The following is a 21,716-nucleotide window of genomic DNA, read 5'->3' as shown; positions in this document are numbered from 1 at the left end:
ACGGGAAAAACGTAACTCCGCCCAGGGAAAAAATCTCGGGAACGCCCCCGAATCTGGTCCGGCCTTGACGGACAGATCCGGCACCCAATGGCTAGCCTCCATTTATGGAGCTAGCCAATGGGACAGGGGGGCGTATTCCATTTTCCTTACTGGAAATCAAGAGATTTCTCTGGAGGCGGAGCTAAGAGCTCCGCCTTCCAGCGAAACCTAAAAACGCTTCGTCTATGGGAAAGGTTGGTTCTAACTATAACAATCTACTGGCTATCACAGGAAGAAAGGAAGGAAGTAAAGAAATCTATATATGTATACACATACATATATTATTTTTATTTTGCTATATATGCTTTTATTTGTAAAAAAAAAAAAACCTTCCGTCCTTCCCATCCCTTCTGCCCGATCCATACCAAAACCTTTCGACTACTATGCACTCCCAAACAACCTTCTCAGTCTTCCACCCCTGCTTTTTAACCATGCCACTCAACAAGCAAACGTGATCATTACTTACAACCCTGCTCACTAATTCCCCTTATTAAATCCACCTCTATTCCATTCTATCCCTACCCCATACTCTATTAGACACACAAGAAATCAAGAGCACAATCCTAACACAAAAGAAATAACAAAACGAAAATACATAGAAAAATGTACTAACCCACTAATTACTTATCGAGTTGCGGTGTAGTGTGCTACTCACCACAAAAAGCCTTTCAATGCCTCGTCAGGGGTAGTAAGCACTATATAAATACATTTTACAATGAAATTAATCTTGACTGGATGACTTGTGTCCAGCCACAGCTAACTTTTAGATAACTACTATTTTTGGGGGTACGCCCTCCATCAGAGTGCATGTGTTTTACAGCTCCCTCTTGTGTATCTCTTTCCTTCTGCGCCCTCCCAAAATTCCGCTCCAGTCCCTGATGCTCTAATTGCTCTTTTCCTCGTGGATTTCATTCACTCTCCTGTGTCCTTCCCCACCACTTTACCTGTGTTGCACTGTCCCTCATGTCTCTTGCCCACTACCCATTGATTACCCCAAATCTGCTTCTCCGTTGCGCCCCCAACTAAGCAGTTTTTTTTTACTATATACCATTTTGACGGGACATGTAGCAAATTGCTGCAGGCCCGCCACAAAAATGTTCCCGAGATTGGTTTTCTATTGCCTAATACATTGTTTTTTATTTTTTAAATAGCGCCTGGGTAATTTTGTCGGCACACCCATGCACATGCTTATAGAATGACACGACAACCAATAGTGAGCACATCACCGCACCATCTTTTCCTTTTACTTATGCTGCTCAGCATTTACAATGAGCATTGGTAAATGTGAGAGGCTCCAAAGGTGAGACCTATTGGCTCTGCCAATGTTGTTATCTTTTACAGCATTGTATATTTATTTTAACTACACAAAACTAATGCCACATATTGCCATTATAATCACCATCTCTCTACTCACATTTGTGATTGCATCTTTACATTAAGTATACAAGCATATTCCTAATTAAAGTATCAAGGCAATTACAATGATGTGCATTTTGCAAGAAAATACAATATCATGTATGTAATACTAGCATTTAAGAAGACATGCTCTACTGTACCTTCATTCAATGTCCACTTGATAGAACCAGTCCTCTTGCTGACCGCGTGCAGGCTTCCATCAAGGGTTGAAACAAAAAGCAGAGTCTCTGGTAAGGTAACACTGCTGCAGCTTCCATAGTTCTGAAAGTAGAATATTATAAACTTTAATATACTCGTATCTTTAAGTTCAACTTAGTAAATTGTAGGACTTTAAAAAGAGTCTAGGCCTACCAAAGATTTACACAGGAGGGGAATTTTCCAGTATGAGGGGCTGAAATTAGTTTTTAGAACAAAACCCTCCAAAATTAAAAAAAACATCTTAAACAACTAATTTGGCCCCTTACAATCAATGGTTTACACACGTACCTTAAGAATGTCTAGCACTCATGAAGTGTCGCTTCCGACATCAAATACGTGGCCATAACAGCATTGGCATGCCTAAAGAGTACTTGTACAACGTGGAGGATTAATGGAAAACTGACACGATTTTTTAATTCTGAGTGGCTAAATATCGGATTTGTGGTTATTAAAACATGCTTCTTGGAGGTCACTGCACTACTTATTTTTTTTTAATAAAGATTTATTGGCATTTATAACACATGACATTACATCTGAGTGCGTAGGCATTCCTCATTTCGGATTACCACATACCAATAGTTACTGCCTCATGCAGTCCGTCTTAACAAATGTATGTAAACAAGTTTGTCTTTTGCTTCCTGTATCAAACACCCCCCCGGTACCCTCCTTCCCTCCCCCTCACAACTTTCAGTGTCAGGTGCTCTGGTTACTGCATATTGCCACAGTATTTCCACCAGCTATAATCATAAACATGGTCTGGACGATGTTCCACTATTACTCCCTTGATGGGGACTCATCTCCCCAGAGAGTCTGAGATTTACATGTATCATCATTCTTTAAGTTCGCCAACATATCAGCGCCATGCCTGTAAATCGTCCTGTAATTTCTCATCCTTCGCACAATTTTCCTGCGTACCGACTCCGCTATCACCCACTCACACACATCCCTACGCCAATCCGTAACACGGCGAATCCTGGGAGATATTCATGCTGTGACTATCCATCGCCTAGCCAGCATTAGCCACAAATTGACAAAACGCCTACTTAATTTTGTATTCTTTGGTGTGGGAAGCACACCTATTAATACTTGCCCAAATTTCCCCAGGTATGGTACAACCCGTAGCCTCTCATAGGCGTGTAAGTATATTCTCCCAAAAGGGAAGCAGCAGTGGACAGGACCAGACCATATGCAAAAAGTCTGCCCCCTCCCATGGCATCAGGGACACTCATCGCTCAGGGCCGGATAGATTATGTGCAACGTATGCGGTGTGAGGTACACCTGGTGTATTCAATTGTATTGGAGGAGCTTAAACCACAGATTTGCACTCACTCTCTGCACTCCCCTGTGCACCTTCTGCCACTCGCGCTCTGTCAGGGGCTTCATCATGGATGAGTCCCATTTCGATTGGATGCTCATTCTCTCCTGGAAGATCCTCCCTCAATGCTCTGTAGAGATGCGAAACGAGGCGCCTACCCCGCGCCATGTATAATATTACTTCCAGGATCTTAGTTGTGGGAGGCACCACAGGGAACCCCGGCCAGAGCTCCCGGATGAAACTGGATACTTTCCCATACTGTAGAAATTGACCCGTCCCTAAATTAAAGGTTTCCTGCGACTCCACTCGTGTCACAAATTTCCCATCGATGTAAAGGTCACCAAGCGTCTGGGATCCTCCCTCGGGCCTCCGACATGGCATACTGGCGCAGTGCCCAATGGGGCATATCTGGAGCAAACTGAGCCCTTCGCACCACTCTCCTCACTACATTTTCCAACACTATGGCTACATGGCGACCATTGTACGGGCAATCCTTCGCAACCCCACCACCCAGCATCAATAGTTCCGGCAGTGTACTGGCAGTAAATCATAACTAAACTCCAACGTCTACAAAACGCAGCAACCAGACTGGTGCTGGACGTCCCCAAGTTCGAGCCAATAGCCCACAGACTAGATCATCTCCATTGGCTCCCGATATCCAAAAGAGTGTCGTTTAAATCACTCTGCCTGGCCTACAAGGCCCTCCACGGTTCTGGCCCGTTGTTCCTCAGAACACGGTTCAAACCCTATGAACCATCCAGAACCATCAGATCCGACCAGTCCCGATTGCTACAGGTCCCCAGGTTTAGACAGGCCAGATGGGGAGGAAGGAGTTTCATATTGGATCAGAATCAGCGCTAAGACGCCCACGGGCAATCGCGCGCTTTATAAATAAAAAAAATCAAATTAAAAAAAATCAAATATAAAAAAAATCAAATCAGTATAAGTTCCCGCTTGCAACCGCTTCTCCCAGTTGTCTTCGCCATCCAGCCAGTGGACCGTGTGCTGCAACTGCAAGGCCATATAATAAACTCCAGTCGAGGCACCTCCAGCCTGCCTCCCTCCAACATCCTCTGAAGCATTGCTAAGCGCACCCCTCTGTGTTTCTTTCCCCATAGGAGATCCACCAACTGGGTCGCCAATGTCTGGAAATAATGCTGTGGGATGATATAGAGTGAGTGTTGCATTGCATACAAGCAGCGGGGCAGGACAATCATCTTGATTATTGCGATTCGCCCCATAAGTGATAATGGTAGTTCCGTACAGATGCGAATCGAGCTCCGCAGCCCCGTTATGATCCAACCCATGTTCTGCTCAAGATAGTCTGAGGCCGTGATGTGATGGCCAGGCGGATGCCCAAATACCGCGCTCCCTCCCCCACCCACGGTAGTTCAATGTGCGGTTGCTCCACCTCAGGGACCATGGCCAGTCTGCCGATTGGGACCACCCTGGACTTCCCGGGATTGATGTGAATACCAGAAATACCCTTAAAGTCCTGTAGTTCCTGGAGAAGCATGGGGATAGAGTGCTCTGGATGTGTCAAATACACCGTCCGCATATAGCGAAACTATATGATTAGTCTCCCCAAGCGTAATACACCAGAGGGCCATAACATTCCTCAAACGCGCCGCTAGGGGCTCCATCACCATCTCGAATAAGAGAGGGGATAGCGGGCATCCCTGTCTGGTACCCCGACTCAGTGTGAACCCTCTGGACACCGTCCTCCCCACTCAAACTCTGACTCTAGGGGCCACATAAATCAACTGCACCCACCCCGAATCGCTGAAGGACCTGCCTAATATATGGCCATTCAACCGAAACTAACGCTTGTTCGATATCCAACAATGCGATTGCACAGTCCATTTCGGACATGTCTGGGCGTGCCATACATGCACCAATCATCTCTGGTTTAATGAGGTACTCCGTCGCAGAATAAACCCCACCTGATCTACATGCACGAATCGGGGTATACCAGAGAGGAGACGTTCCGCCAGAATTCCACAGAGTAGTTTAACATCAATATTTAGTAGCTAGACTGGCCTGTGGGAACCGGGTAGATCAGGGTCTTTATCACTTTAAAGGATCATGGCTACCAACAACTCCCTCATGGTGGGCAGCAGAATTCCCCGCTTCAGCGCTTCGTTGTAGACTTCCAGCAGTCTATCCACCAGTATTGGGGCAAATTGTCTCTAAAACTTCACTGGGAGTCCATCGAACTCCAGACACTTGGCAGGTCTGAGCCGAAATATAGCCTGACTCAATTCCTCCTTGGTGATCGGGGGCGTCTAGTACTTCAGTCTCCTCAAACCCAGGCTGTGGAAGTTCAACCATATTCAGATACGCCTGCACCGCCTCCAAACCAGGGGCAGGTAGAATCTTGTACACCGCTTGTAGGGGTTGTCACCAGAGTTTTAACAATCGCTCGTTGTGCGTACACTAATGTTCTTCCAGCATCCCTGATCTGCATTATTGGGGTTCCTGCTACACTAATTGTGCCAACAATGCTCCCATTCTATCCCCTTCTCTTTACAGTTGTTGACTGTAGACCGTATGCACATGTTTTTCCAATCTACTAAGATCTGTCAACAGCACCTCTCTGGCCATTTCCCACTCTCCCAACGTCTGTGGGGTCATGGCAATCTTGGCCTCCAGTCTGCCCAGGTCTGCCTCATGTACAGCCACATCTTGCTCCAGCTGCCTCCGTACCCCATAGGTTGTTTTTATGCAAATTCCCCTCATGACCACTTTCATAGCTTCCCACTCAGATGCACGACAGGAGGCAGACTCCCAGTACTCCTCAAAGTATCGCTTTAGCTCATTCGAGATTAGTGCTACAAATTGGGGGTCTGTCAGAGCATCAATATTAAGTCGCCAAAGGGGGGATTTCAAATCTGGTGTCTCTCCTACAGTCCATCAAGACCGGGTAGTGATCCGATATATACCTAGGTAGATACGTTATCCCATCCAAATTCCACCCCAGATCGATGGAGGGGAACCAATAATCCAACCTACTGGAGGTCCCTGTAGCAGGGGTCGAACAAGAGAACTGACTGGCGACAGGATTGTACATGCGCCATATATCTTGAAGTTGCATGCCTTCCTGCATATTCTGTATTTCGGTGGACATTCTAGGTTTAGTATGGGGATGAGGGGGTTCATGGTCGAGAAACCAATCTAGTACACAGTTAACGGCCCGTCCCCGGTCAGTATCATCGGTGCCCCCAGGTAGGGCGACGCCGCCTCCATGAGAGTGGGGAAGAAGGACAAGCTGTACTCGTTCGGGCATACACATCATGCACATCTTCATACCATCTAATCGCCCATGTAGGATAACGTACCTCCGCTCCAGATCTACCACATGATGTAAATGCTGAAAAGGTACTCCCGGCGCCACCCAGATAAGGGCCCTTCTGGAAAACCTGGAGTAAGATGTGGTGAACAATTGCCCCCTTCAGCACTTCCACAGGCACGGAATAGTGTCCCCCCCAGATATGAGTCTCCTGCAGACAGGCTACTGCTACCTTATACCTCTTCAGGTATGCAAACACTCGCCTGCGCTTCTCAAATGGCTGCAATTCCACAGACATTCCACGTGATTAACTGAAGATTATTAGCCGCCATCGAGTACATATAACTTTATTTGTGCCCTCATATATCTCAGCCACCATAGACCATGTAGGTAACCACAACCCTGCACACCCCACAACATATTGAGTTAACTGACACGTGTGGAATTGTTCCATAAAACTGTTCCCTAATAACTCCAACTCCCCCCTCCCCTTGGGCAATATCACATTTCCCTCCCCCTTGAAACATAGTAAGGTGAAGGCATGTAGATGTCGCCTCATTTCCCTCGAGTCAAACCCCATAACACAGAAACTTCTAAAAAAACAAATCCCACCCTCGGTGGATCAACCCCCCTCTCATCCTCCCAACAGAAGTGTCTGGCCCGTTGGCGGGGTGCAAGGTCTAGCCTCCAGCTCCCCATCCGGGTACCTGCACCCGTTAACTACCTCCAGTACATATATAGGGCTATCTGCTGACCTAAGCCTCTGGAATTCCCTGTCATTCAATCAATATTTAGTACATGCCCGACACTCCAGTTTTACAATTGTTCAGTCTAGGAAGTTCTGCCCTGTTGCTCAGCCGTTTGCCTGGTCTAATTAGCTGTGTTCACACCGAGGTTACTGATGGTGAGCCTGTCAGGCGACAAAGTATGTGAGTCTGGGACCACGTACGAGGCATGAAGTGTTCCAACTGGGCCAACTAAAATGCAAGCAGGGGTCGGGTTCCGGTCCCTACCCACCGAAGAGTGTTGCTTGCGTCCCTCCGGGGCAGCCTGCTCAACCCCGCCCCCTGAGGAGTCTGCGTTGAGGGGGCAAAACAGGCACCCGGGGAGCCACTGGAATCCAGCCAATCGCATGCCTCAGCTGCGGAGAAGAAAAAGAGCTCTCAACTCTCAATTTTACCAGGAAGAGGAGGCTATATTTGATATTCAGGTCCCGCATTCGCCTCTTTACTTGCAAGAGTGAGCGCCTCTGGCCCTGTACCCATTGCGTATAACCCGGGAAGATGGAAATCCGGTGTCCCTCATATGTCATCGGTCCCTTGTTCCGGTTTAGCTGCAGAATAGTGTCCCGCTCCCAGAAATTAAGGAACCAACCGATGATGGCTCTGGGTGGAGCTCACAGCTTCGGAGAAGGGACCAGTGCTCTATGTGCTCTCTCAACAGTCAACAACTTCGAGAGCTTTCTGGGGCCAGAGTAGAGACCAGCTAGTCCTCCAGAAAGAGCTCTGCCGAGGGTCCTTCTGCTTTCTCCAGAAACCCCACAAAACAGAGATTGTTCCTGCGGGACTTCTCCTCTGCATCCTCGGCACGATCATTAGTACATGCCCGACACTCCAGTTTTACAATTGTTCAGTCTAGGAAGTTCTGCCCTGTTGCTCAGCCGTTTGCCTGGTCTAATTAGCTGTGTTCACACCGAGGTTACTGATGGTGAGCCTGTCAGGCGACAAAGTATGTGAGTCTGGGACCACGTACGAGGCATGAAGTGTTCCAACTGGGCCAACTAAAATGCAAGCAGGGGTCAGGTTCCGGTCCCTACCCACCGAAGAGTGTTGCTTGCGTCCCTCCGGGGCAGCCTGCTCAACCCCGCCCCCTGAGGAGTCTGCGTTGAGGGGGCAAAACAGGCACCCGGGGAGCCACTGGAATCCAGCCAATCGCATGCATCAGCTGCGGAGAAGAAAAAGAGCTCTCAACTCTCAATTTTACCAGGAAGAGGAGGCTATATTTGATATTCAGGTCCCGCATTCGCCTCTTTACTTGCAAGAGTGAGCGCCTCTGGCCCTGTACCCATTGCGTATAACCCGGGAAGATGGAAATCCGGTGTCCCTCATATGTCATCGGTCCCTTGTTCCGGTTTAGCTGCAGAATAGTGTCCCGCTCCCAGAAATTAAGGAACCAACCGATGATGGCTCTGGGTGGAGCTCACAGCTTCGGAGAAGGGACCAGTGCTCTATGTGCTCTCTCAACAGTCAACAACTTCGAGAGCTTTCTGGGGCCAGAGTAGAGACCAGCTAGTCCTCCAGAAAGAGCTCTGCCGAGGGTCCTTCTGCTTTCTCCAGAAACCCCACAAAACAGAGATTGTTCCTGCGGGACTTCTCCTCTGCATCCTCGGCACGATCATTAAGACAGACTACTTGCTTCTGGAGATCTATGACCGTCTCTCGTTGGGAACGGATTTCCGTCTGCATAGTGCCCACCGTTTGTTCAGTGGTGGTTACCCTCCCAACACTTTCCTCAGATTGCACCGGAAAAAGTTCACATCTATTGCAACCAGGTCTATTTTGTGGATCATCTCATCCCTTGTAGAATGGATAGCTTCCAGCACGTCTGCAATAAAGGGAGCTCCATTGACAGTGTGCACCATCTCACCCTCTGGGGAAGTCAGAGCCGTGGTCAGTGCCTCCTGTTCCAGGGGGAGCTGGTGTGTGTAGTTAGAAATGTTATTGGCCTGCGCCGATTTGCCACCCTTTTCCTTCACCATTCGTGTCTTCTCCTGTCTACTCTTCCAGGAAGCCCTCCCTCTACCAAGTTATTTTGCTTGGCCATGGTCCCTTTCCAGCTCCACGAGGCGGGAAAATCCCTCTCATGGTCGCTCAGGCTCTACCACTTTCTACTCTGGGGAGAAAGTCTGAGATACTGGTTGAGGTCAGCTCCGCTCACAGTGCGTAAATATTTTGTGACGTTCAGTGTCTGTCACCGTGGACCCCAGCTCCCGATCCCAGCAGGTCTATGCCCAGGCTTTCATCATCTCTTGAGAAAGCCACCTCTTAACCAGCATGTGTGATAACAGGACTTAGTCAGGTAGGTGCGATTCACTGCGCTAGAGCCACCCACGTTCGCGCCACTGCATACCTCCAGTATAGTAGGCTACCCTCCCTTGACTATTTTAGTGCCCTGCTCTGAAGCAAATCCTCAGCACATTTCCAGTCCTAATTATGAGTCCACAGGGGGCCAGCAGCCTTCAGTCGGTCTACATTCAACCCAGACGGCCATGTGCTTGTCCACCGGGATGGCCTCCTTAATGTCTTACCAGTGGCAGGGCACCCGCACCTGCAATTTGGGCTGCCCCGACCCTTTGCTGTACTGTCACTCTGGCCCGTGGGGCCCAGTGCCCTGTATCTACCTCGCTGCTTCACCGACCCGGGGTGGGCCTCAGCACCCCAGGGATCCTTCACGAGCAGACAATGCCCCAAATTCGCCTCATTCTGCTCCCACCATCACTCACAGCCCAGTATCTGATTTCATTTAAGTTCGGCCGCACACCTCCAGGCCTCTTCTCCTGTGCATCTGCTAACCGAACCACTCAGCGCCCATGCCTCACCAGTCCCGACCCATCCAGCACTACCAGATATCTCCCAAGGTCCAGGCTCAGCGCCCGCTGCTCTCTGTTACTGATGCTCCTCCCCTGTACCGGCACTGATCTCCGGCCAGCCCCACCAGTCCTCCGACCCTGAATGGGTGGGGACCCCTCGGTGGCAGACGGGGTCCCACTCTCACTGTGTCCAGCTGGCGCTCGCAATCGTAGCCCTCTGCTTGATTCCTCGTATCTCGGCCACACCACAGGATTCCAGGGTACCGCTTCCCGCATACATGCCAATAGACCCGATTCCGGCATGAGACTACCGATTTTTCAATCCAAAAATGGCTTTATGTGAGCTGTCTCCCACCTGAAAAAGCATTTTCTAAAATAGAAGTCAATGGGGAATTTTCATTCTCCCGATTTTTTATTGTAAATCTCCCACGTCCTGGTCCTAAAATGTTGGCATGTATGTTCTCGGGCCCTCCCATACCAGGCCTCATTTCTTCGGCGTTGTCCCCACCGGGACCAGGAGCAGATACTTATCTCGGTCTACCGGCCCTCATATGGATGCCTCCCCCGTCAGCACCGCAGCTGCCTCCGGGGTCTCCAGTCCTTCACAGGCCCGCACAGGTTTCCGTCTCTGCTGCAAAATGGCCGCCGGAGCACGTCTGCCTTCTCCCGCTAGTTTAAAATATCGCATTGCGGCTGTGTCCCAACTATTGTCCGCTTCAATAGAGGTAGGGCCCTTCCTTTACTACTCCGACGTTGATTTTGTGCTATTTTTTCAGCCCCAAGAAATTGTAGGACAGTTGGAGTTAACGGGAGCTCTCGGGAACACATCTACTCCACCATGTTACTTGGTCACTTCCCCAGGTCACTGCATTATATGAGAAAAATAAAACAGTTGTTTGAAATTGACATCTTTGTAAATATTGGAGGTCGTATAGAGGCTTTTTTGTATTGAAACCATCCAAAGGGGCTGTAACCTGAAAGACCGAGTTAGATTACTGCTCTAATGTTGCCCCATAACTTGCATGATTCAAAAAGCAGCTTTGTGGCACAAGTGTCAAAACAGCGCATGCACTAAAAGACTTGAAGTACACTGGTCAATGAAATATGAAGAAGCTTCTCTGCAACCAGGTTGTTTTATTTAGGTTTTATTAGATGAGAGCAGGACCTTATAAATGACTGAACCCCACAGCGCAACAGTTTCAAAGCTGCCTCCACTGAAGTACCACATTCTAAATAGAACTGTCCCACGTGGTCTGACAATTAAAGCAAATGTAACCACAAAATATAACCCCAGAACACAACAAAATAACGAGGTGTTTGTTTAGGACTTGCTCCCTCACTTAGCCTGGCATGCAAAACATCTGCTCTGTTGTGAGTTTCAGGACAGTTTCAGGGCGAGAATAAATAGCCACAGCTACTATAGAGTCTGGATGCGTGCACCATCGCCCTAGCCATGGCTTGCGCAAGTGAAACAGTCAGCCTGCCACGTGCTCTGCAAAACGGAAGCGAAGCTGCAGTTATCGCACAGCAGAATCTTTGCCAACTGCAGCCGCGAATCCTAGTGTTAATAGGAACACAATAAATCAAACTGCCCTAATCTAGAGTTACTAACGTGTAGTCATATTACGGAATGAACACCGACCTGCACTTGAAGAGCCTAGGGCCCATTACACGTTCTTTGAAGCAAGTTTTGTGCAAAAAGTAGCTTTCATTACATTTGCTCTGCCTCAAAAAAGGCGAAGTCCTTGAGGGACAGAGTCCACTTCACACTTAAGAGGACACACTGTTTTACTTCATTTCGAAGGCAGTCTGGGAGAATGTTGACAGTCAGTATTAGTAGGTAGACAGCTTCAAATTCCTACTGTAAAATGAAAAACCATGTTTCAAATGTTGGAAGTCTTATATCTGCATGTGGCATGGCTCGGATGTTTGCTTCCACCCTTCATGTTGTTTTTCGTCCCAATGTCTGCCATGCGGCCTCCTTAAAGCCATCCCTCTGGGACTTTGTTGCCATTTATGTGACTTAGATGGCCATGGCTTGTGAACTAATAGTACAGGCATGAAGGAAATTCTCGTTATACTTCCCGTGAGGAGTAAAGGCCTTCAAGTCGAGGCGTGCTGTTGTCTGGAAAACAGAAGTAGTTTTATATCAGCATAGAGCCACTTGACAACAGTAGTTTTAAGAATTTTTGGGGCCCCAGACAAGATGCAGTTTGGGGGCACAACAGAATTTAGAGTTTTCTGCTAATTCAAGTGAACATGATGCTAAACAGAAGATTAGAAATTGAGCCCCTCAAAAAAAGTTGAAATGTGCGTTGTCCGCTTAAGGATGAAAATGTTTAATGTTTGTAGTGCCCAAAAATGAAAAGCAATAATTGTTTATAAATAGGAAATATGTCTTGGCTTGTAACCCAAAAATCCTTCAAATGACCGTCAGCAACGAGCGAGACAGAATGAGCGAGGCGGACATACCGAAATAGACTGAGGTGGGACAGAAAAAGTTCACTTTGGAAGGTGAAGGCCCGTGCACTTGCCCATGCCTTAAAACATCTCTACTTGACAGATCTGACTCGAAGCGGCCCCCACCTCTTGGAGATGGGGTCACCCCATCAGGGGGCCCACACTGCCACAGAAACCTATGGATATCTGTGAGATTAAGGAGTTTCCAGGGACCTTTCCCCACAATCTGCAGGGAACCGGATCATTTTGCGTTACTCCACTGATAGGACTATAAATTGGCACCAGCAGTGAAAGGCCATGCGGAATAACAACCTGTCATAAGGATACTTCAAGTCACCAAGAAGTTCCGAGACAGGAAAGAGGCAGAGAGAAACCATCTGTTATATATTAATGGAACTCTGAGATATGGGATTTACCTTGTGCACAGCGTAGTATTGGGTATCATTTATGAATACACACTCCTCGCTCTATGCTCTTAATCAATACATGTGTCAAACTCCATCTTTTCCAAAAGACATTATATGTACAAATAGATAAACAAGCAATCCTCAAACTCTTACAATAAAATACCCACAATTCAGAGCACAATCACGGATTAAAAAAATATATGTTTAGCAGTTAAATGTGAGCGACTGGTAAAGCTGGCTGTGTGTTTTAAGATATTGACACACTAACTTCTGCTCTCCTATCTTGACGTCCAGCAGTGCAGTAAATAAACAGAAGACTAGATAAGTTTCCTTATCAGCCAAAGTCCCTGAACTGTCAAAAAAAGTTTACATCAATGGACTAGAAGAAAAAAACAGTATTAACTTTGTCCCGAGAGCTCTTGTTTAACACTTTGGATTGACTTGGCCCCAACATCGTCTAAACTGCAGTGAAAAGATGCCACAGGTCAGTTCAGATTAAATCAGACTAAGGGGCTCATTAGGATTGCGGTTTTTCCACATCCTCCGGGCCGGCGGAAGCCACCGCTGGCCCGGAGGATGCAGAAAAACCGCAGCGGACCCACCAAAGACCCACCGCCACATTAGGATGGCTGGTGGGTCCTGGTTTCCGTCCGCAGCTTTTCCGCCGCGGTTGGCTTACAACCGCGGCGGGAAAGCTGTAATATGGTAACGGTGTCTCTCAGACACCGTCCACCATATTAGGATGCACAGAAAGAAATGCTTTTACACGGCGGATATTCCGCCGTGTAAAAGCATACAGTGCTTCACTGCGGGGCCCGTTGCGGGCCCCCTGGGTGAAGGGGGGTGCACATGGGGGGTACCTATGGTACCCCCCTGCATATGTATGCAGCAAGCGGCAGGCACCGCGCGGTGCCTGCTGCTTGCTGCATACATATGCAATGTATGCTTTTTTAACATTGCGGCCCGCCGCAATGTTAAATATCCAGGATGTGACCGCCAGGGTGGCGGTCACATCCTAATTTGCACGGAGGGACCGCCGCAGCCCATGCGGACGGTCCCTCCTACTCTAGGGTGGCGGACGGACGCAAGTCCGTCCGCCATCCTAATGAGCCCCTAAGTTTTTTGGAGGATCCTAGTACACGACCAGCAGCAAAAGCAGGAACACAGCAACTGCCTACATTCAAGCAGAAACATTCTTCCCACTCCCACATTCTAATTCTACAATGAACAAAAAGGTTCCATAATGAAAACCAAACGCATCATCCGCTATACGAAATACAATTGTAAAAAACACTCACCTAAAACTTACCAAATAAAACACTGACAAAATTGCAAAACCCAAAACAAGCATAAATTGCATAGCCTAATTTAAAAAAAGGACGTGAAACAAACTTCGTTCCAAAACATTATGTGCATTTCTGACATGCAGGTGAAGCATCTATTAACAATTTAGCACATAGTCCTGTAACTTAAGTGGAATACTTGCTGTTTTGCATGCCCTTCTCAAGCAAACACCAGGCTCCATGGTAGCCTTCCGCTTAAATTCTACAATTTATCTTGGTTTCAGCACTTTCCATCATCAAAAATTACAGTACGTTTGCTTACATGAACAACCAACTGCTTTCGGCTTAGAAAACCAAGAGGAATGATTCCCTCCCATCAAAGGTACTTTGACTCTCATGCAATCGCTCTCCTCAACATCCAGAACGCTGTTCTTAACCCTAGTGTATGGACTGTGAGCCTCTCTCTGTTTCTCACTCACACGCTCCAACAACACATCATAAATCATTTTTCTCTTCATCCATAATCAGTTCATTTTTAATTCAGGAACTCACACTAAGTTTTATACTTCTTGCATTCAATCTAATCCATTCACTAGAGACAATTGTATGTTTGCCTTAATCACTATTACAGCATTTTACCAAACCATTGCTCCCGGGATGTTACAGGGAAGTGGTGATTTGCTCAATACCAAAATCTTCCAGAAAAGCTTCAAATGCTTAGGATATAAATGGATTACCATTATCAGTAACAATATCACACAGAATAGAATCCCTTCTCTAAAAAACAATTTATCCAAAATATCCTTAACCATCCGCAGACCCAACGGAAGTCAAGGACTTCAGGCCCATCTCCCTGCTTCCATTCGTGGCCAAAGTCATAGAAAAGGCCGTAGCAAACTTCACCGAAGCCAACAATGTCCTGAACATCTCCCAATCCGGACGCTGCAGCAACCACAACACCGAGACAGCCCTATTCACTGCCACCAACGGCATCCGCTCCCTCCTCCAACAGGGACCGACGGCAGCACTCATCCTCCTGAACCTCTAAGCGGCCTTCAAAACCGTCTCCCACCGCACACTAGCCACCAGAATTCACAACGCCGGCATCCACGGAAAGGCCCTTGACTGGATATGCTCATTTCTCACAGGCAGAACGAATCGAGTCAGACTCCCGCTCTTCCTCCCTCAACCCCCATTCTTCAACATCTACATGGCGCCCTTTGCAACGATCGTCAGAAACCACGGGCTCCAAATAGTCTCCTACGCCGACAGCACCCAGCTCATCCTCGCCAAAGAGCCCAACATCACCAAACAAAACTTCCAAGAAGAGATAGATGAAAGCAGTCACCACCTGAATGAAGAAGAGCTGCCTGAAACTCAACTCAGAGAAAACAGAAGTCCTCTTCCATGGCTCCACCCCCTCCGCATGGAACAACACCTGGTGGCCCCCCGCCCCCGGACCCCCCAATCCAGACAGGCCACGCAATAAACCTAGACTCATCGCTCATGATGACCCACCAGATCAACACCGTATCCTCAGCCTGCTTAATCACCCTACGCATACTCCATCAAACATTCAGATGGATCCCTCCGAATCCAGAAAAACAGTCACGCGCACACTCATCTGTAGCAGACTGGACTACAGCAATGCTCCCTGTGCCGAAACCAACATGAAACTGCTTCGCAACTCCAGACCATCCAGAAAGCTACAGCCAGACTGATCCTAGACATCCTGTCAGCCAACACCTCTGCGATCTCTACTGGCTCCACGTCGAAAGAAGAATTACCTTCAAGCTCCTCACTCACGCATACATCAATCAATCAATCAAATCATTTGTAAAGCGCACTACTCACCCGTGAGGGTCTCAAGGCGCTGGGGTGGGGAATGCTGCTACTGCTCGAAAAGCCAGGTCTTGAGGAGTTTTCTGAAGGTCAGCAGGTCTTGGGTCTGCCGTAGGTGGATGGGGAGGGTGTTCCAGGTCTTGACGGCGAGGTGGGAGAACGATCTGCCACCTGAGGTCGCTCTTCGGAAGCGGGGGACTGTAGCGAGGGCGGCGGAGCGGAGCTGGCGGATGGGGGTGTAGAAGCTGAGTCGTCTGTTGAGGTACTTTGGTCCGGTGTTGTGGAGTGCCTTGTGTGCGTGGGTGAGGAGCTTGAAGGTTATCCTCTTGTTGACTGGGATCCAGTGCAGGTCTCTCAGGTGGGGTGTAATGTGGCTGCGGCGAGGGATGTCGAGGATCAGGCGTGCAGAGGCGTTCTGGATGCGTTGGAGCCATCTCAGGAGTTTGGCCGAGGCTCCTGCGTAGAGGCCCTCCACAACATCAGATCAGCATTCCTTAATAGCCGCCTCTCCTTTCACGCACCCAAGAGACATCTCCGATCAGCTTACCTCTCCCTGGCCACCATCCCATGTATCTCTAAGACCAGAACGGGAGGAAAGCCCTTCTCCTGCCACGCAGCAAAGGCTTGGAACTACCTACCCCTCCACCAAGTCCCTACACAGCTCCAGTTCAGGAGGGATCTCAAGAACTGGCTCTTCAGCACCTTGAGACCCTCGAGGGTGAGTAGCTGCACCTCACCAGCCCTGACTGATTGAACCATGGCAATGGCGATAATATTCAAAATTCCGCTTCCAACCACCTAGCAAAATAAACAGCTAGAACGCCATACTTTACTAGACCACTGTTTCCACCCACAGGAACAATAAAGTCCATGGCCAACTTCAATCACGCCTTCTCAGGAACAGGAAAAGCTATCACCAGTCTAGGCACTGTTACCCACCCAAGTTTTGTCACTTGCACAACAAAACCTAGACTGTCGCAAAACTGCTCAACATCTTGGTCCATCGTTGACCATCACAACATCTTACTCTTCTCTGCATGGTTCGCATGACAATATGCCCTTTATGAGCAAACTCCACTACTTTTGTTCTCAAAGAGAGAGGAGAAACCAAAAGATTAAACCTCCAAAGCAAACCATCAACAGACAATTCAGATTCAACATCCAGAAAAGCATCCATCAAAGAATCATTAAGCTTGCCTTTCGGCCGACCATTATTACCATATTCCATCACCTCTGCCAAAGTAAGATCTTGACTCAGAGCCACTAACCATTCTGACTCCGAAATGGCATTGTAAGTGGCACTTGACAATTTGCGGACTACAATATCTTCCTCAATACTCACTACATGATTATCTTAACTGGGAACCAAAGGCAACCTCAATAAGCAATCAGCCTTAATTTATACCAGGAATATACTCAATATGGTTTCAAAACTCCTGCATCCTATTTTGCCAATTGGCTCTTCTAGGGGTACCTCTTCCAGCACCTTTGGTGATAAACATGTCAATCAGAGGCTTATGATTCACTCTCGCTGCAAACTCTGTGCCCGTCAGATGCCGAAACTGATTGACATCACACCAGCAATTCAAAGCTTCAAGTTCTACAACCGTATAGGATGCCTCTACTCCTTTTAGAATACGGCTGGCAAATGCTACCACCTCTTCTCTCCCATGCCTCTTCTGCAAAAACAAAGCACCCAAGCCATACTGGCTAGCATCGTAATCACAATATTCTGATTCCTAGTATCAAAAGGTTTTAGGGGAATCACATTGGCTATACACTTTTTATGTTATCGAACTCTTCTTCACATGCATCACTCCACACAAACTTATCATTTTTCTTTCTTAACTGGACCATAGTGAGCTCTTTCACCACACCTTTGTATTAAACAGGAGTAAAACTCAATCAATCCCATGCATGATCGTAACTGATCTTTCCCTTGAACAGGAGCTTCAGCAATGGCCTTGACCAAACTTTCCTATGGTTCTACACCACACGCAGACAGTCTATGACCCAAATATTCCACTGTAGTCACTCCAAATATGTGTTTATCCACCTTACGGGTAACCCATTTTTTGTTCTAGAAAAATTAATAGATGTGCTGTAGTAAGGCTTATAGGTCCATTGTCGACACATGCTAAGTTAGCATGCGCTTCACTGCCATGAGGCCGCTTTTGCGCACAACACTGCATGCATATATTTCGCAAGACTGTTTGTGCTCCTTTCACATGAGAACTGTCTACCTTGCAAGTTCTTCGCTGTGCTCTGAGGTTTAGTCTGGCTAGTGTGGCGTCAGAGATTCAAACACTTTTACCTCTAACTATATTTTGGGGAGTTGATTCATCGCATATTCAATGCGTCGCATACTCAAGGCCTGGCTAATTTTTTTAAACATTTGTGTTCTGGCCTCGTTATTTCTTTTCAGACTATATTTGGTGTTATACCCGCATACATTCACTATCTTTTCCAGTGTCTTTGGCGTTTTTCCGTTACTACTGTCCTTGCCAGCGTGAATCCTGCTTCTGCTGTGCCTGCTACGCAATGGCTGCTCCTCTTGTGGTACTGCGCAGGCCAGGCCAGCTGCAACTGCTTCGTAGCCGGATGCATGAATGCTTCGGTATACTGCCTCTTGTGACACTCAGTGTGTCTTACGGATTATCGTTCCGTTTTGCTTACTTTACTTGCGTGCAACCTGTGTTTTCATGCCTTCACTGTGACTTTACGTGAGCATTGGAATTACTTCTCACCAACACATCATGTCCAGTCCCGGATTTCGATCAGTTAATGGGCTCTTTAGTTGCTCATGAGCAGGAGTGTAATGGGATTGGGATTGGCTTGATGGCTTGTGCAGCTGCCCTTGGTATTTTGGCACAATGGGATATCTGTGAGGATTCACAGAATCTCCTCTTACAGAGCTACATTGAATATCACACAAGTTATCCAGCAATGTTAATGAAAGCACCCGACTATGACGAACATTCTTCTTCCTTCAGCTTACTAAATTGGATGATATCTCACTTCTCCCCCGACCAAAATGATGTCCTTCTGGAGGGTATTGCATTCTTTTGCACTTACACCTTGATGGATTAATCAGGTACATTTTGCCAGTAGTCATAAGATGGGTCTTCGGATGCTTTATTTTCAACGATTTTTATACTATCACCTCCTCCTCTCTTTCTCATCTTTTGACTTCTTCCAGGACTTGGTTTTTTTTGCACAAACTTTTGTTTTTGCTTTTCCAAATTTTATGGACACGCCTATTGATATCTGCTCACGCTTTTTGGACTTTGCGTTCTTGTTTAGTCTACATATGATGGCCATATCAGGGGGAGGGTGTAGTAAGGCTTATAGGTCCATTGTCGACAATTGCTAAGTTAGCATGAGCTTCGCTGCTATGAAGCTGCTTTTGCAAACACTGCATGCATATATTTCACAAGACTGTTTTTGCTCCTTTCAAATGAGAACTGTCTCCCTTGCCAGTTCAATGCTGTGTTCTGAGGTTAAGTCTGCACACTATGTTCACGGTTAAACAACAATGCCCCTTGTTATTCTGTTCTGATCAGTCCCTCGCAGTTAGACATAACATGCTACACACAGCTGCACTTCTGGAAATCGTGTACTTTAATATTGCAACCGCAACCTGTTTTGCACACTCGGAGATGCACCTTTCCAGAGAGAAGACCTAGGTTTGTCCTGCAATGTGAACATTGCATCTAGGCCTTGAGGTATGGGGGTCTGCTGACAAAGCCCAGAGGTCTTCTGTTTAATAATATACTATCTCTTGTCACGGGGAGGGTAGTTCGGTTGTTTAGTCCTTTTCCACTGTTTTTTATGACATGACTTCCCCATTCATAATCTATGGTATTGTAACAATGCTGACTATATTGTTTTTATGCATGCTGCTGCTAGTATTGGCTTGTGTACTGCACCAAAGAGCGCGTTAGTTGAAATAAACATTTTAAACTATACTGCGTCTCTGATTACTCACATTGTGGACAAGTATGAGTGGCTAAGCAAAAGAACGTCTGGCTCCCGCGATTTCCCGCAATAGAGTGGACTTTCTGGGTTGTCTAATCATTGGTAGCTCCGCTGTAGACGGAGAACGAATGAGACACTATAGCTAGTCGGTTTGGAAGTTTGGGTACGAATGTTGTAGGTCGTTACACTACCTATTCACTGAGGTGCTGTTTTGCTGTGCATAGTTCTGTATATGTGCAGAATCCCTACACCAGTGCTAATCTCCTGTCATGGCAAGTTTTGTCATCCCCATACACATCATCCTGAAAACAAATGACACCCTCCATCCACATCCTTGAACAACAAATCCATGAACTTTTGGAACACTGTGGATGCAGAAGCGAATCCAAAGGATTTAATTTTAAAACTAAAAGCTCCTTCCAGGGTGACAAAGGGAGTCAAATGGTGGGAATCCTCAAGCAGAACTATTTATTCTGTGATATGCAGACGCCATATCGAGTGTGCAAAAAAAATTGGCATCTTTAATCAAAGACATTTCTGTTATATTAGGAAGTGGGTGACGGTCCACCCAAATTCTAGAATTTGGATCCCTGAGGGCACATCCTAAAACCACCATTAGGTTTGGGTGCCAAAACAATTGGAGACAACCATTCAGAGCTCTTTATTGGTTCAATTATGTCTTGTTGTAATTGGTCTAATGCCTTCCGTAACTCTGCTCTCACTTTCAGTGGTTCTTTTTACTTTTTGGACCACAGGTTCTGTCCCAGACTTTAGTTGAATTTTGTGCTTAAATCCTTTCAGTTTCCCAAGCTTATCTGGAAAAACGTTTTTCACCTCCAACTCCACAAGTTACATCACCCATACATTCAAGCATGCTTTCTTGAGCAAAACCTGTTTGGGATTGTTCGGTTACAAGATAATCTCCAGATCCCATTGTCCCAACCAGTCCAACAATGATGAACAATGCTTAACAACATCAGGCGCAGAATTACCATTAAAACACAATGATATTAATTTGCCCGAGCACCTCAATAGGTTTCCCTCCATACGCTTTAGCTCTAATTACTGATTTCCTCAACAACTCAATATTACAAAACATTTTCCCATCATCCACCCCAGAGTGAAGGGACATCCAGAATCCACCATCACACGGACAACAGTGCCAGCAGATATCGGACTGTATGGTCTTTTGACAATCAATCAGTAAATCTTGTGGAACCGCAACACACAAAACAACACTTTCATCATTAGATTAGATTACTTCTTGCAAACAGCAACGTTTTTGTTTTAACACTATATGCAACTCTTCTTTTTATCACTGGTGCACATATCAGCTATCAATTCTTTAGCTGGTGTGGATTCTCGAACAATGGACATTTGAGCCATGAAGAAGGCAGTACTTTTTAATACCTGCAGCTTTGAACAATGTAAGATTAGTTGTAGTCGGTGATACCTCTTGAATCTTCTTACTGTTGGCACAATTTGTTCTCTTGCATTTACCACGCGCGCGCTCCTCAGCGCTGTAACTGCCTATTTTAAGCTTTTTAAATCGTCATTGCGTTCAGCGCTATTACTTGTGGGCGCTTGTGGCTGTACTCGGGGGTATCTAGGGGGCATACAGTCAGGTACTCACTTGCACTGTAATTGTTGATCCACCCGCATTTGCGGGGCTTAGTTAGAGCTTAGGGCTTCCTTTGGGCGCTGCTTGCGGTGTTTGGCCGCCATCTTAGGTGGGGGTGTTTTCGTTTCGGGCCGACTTTAGGCGCCATCTTTAAGTGGGTCCAGTGGCTTCACTCTCAGGACTCCCGCGCGGGACACTATAAAAGGAGATGTATAGGCGTGGGCGCGCAGCGGGCTCGCCGGAGGTGCGCCAGAGGTAAGCCCGTTTGCGCCCGTTTAG

At 47.1% G+C, this 21,716-nt stretch overlaps 1 protein-coding gene across 2 annotated transcripts in view; it reads right to left on the bottom strand.

Annotated features, from left to right (window-relative positions):
• The window catches only part of ERN1 (endoplasmic reticulum to nucleus signaling 1), a 673,999-nt gene that overhangs the window by 423,365 nt on the left and 228,918 nt on the right, over nt 1-21,716 (bottom strand). For both annotated transcript variants that reach the window (XM_078654351.1, XM_078654350.1), the window contains exon 2: nt 1,596-1,716. In XM_078654351.1, the coding sequence (XP_078510477.1) occupies nt 1,596-1,716 (121 nt within the window). The remainder of the gene's footprint in view (nt 1-1,595; nt 1,717-21,716) is intronic.

This window comes from Lissotriton helveticus, chromosome 7, assembly GCF_964261635.1.
Source record: "Lissotriton helveticus chromosome 7, aLisHel1.1, whole genome shotgun sequence".
Taxonomy (NCBI): Eukaryota; Metazoa; Chordata; class Amphibia; order Caudata; family Salamandridae; genus Lissotriton; species Lissotriton helveticus.
Note: the sequence above shows the minus strand (reverse complement) of the source record. Positions and strands in the feature narration are given on the sequence as shown.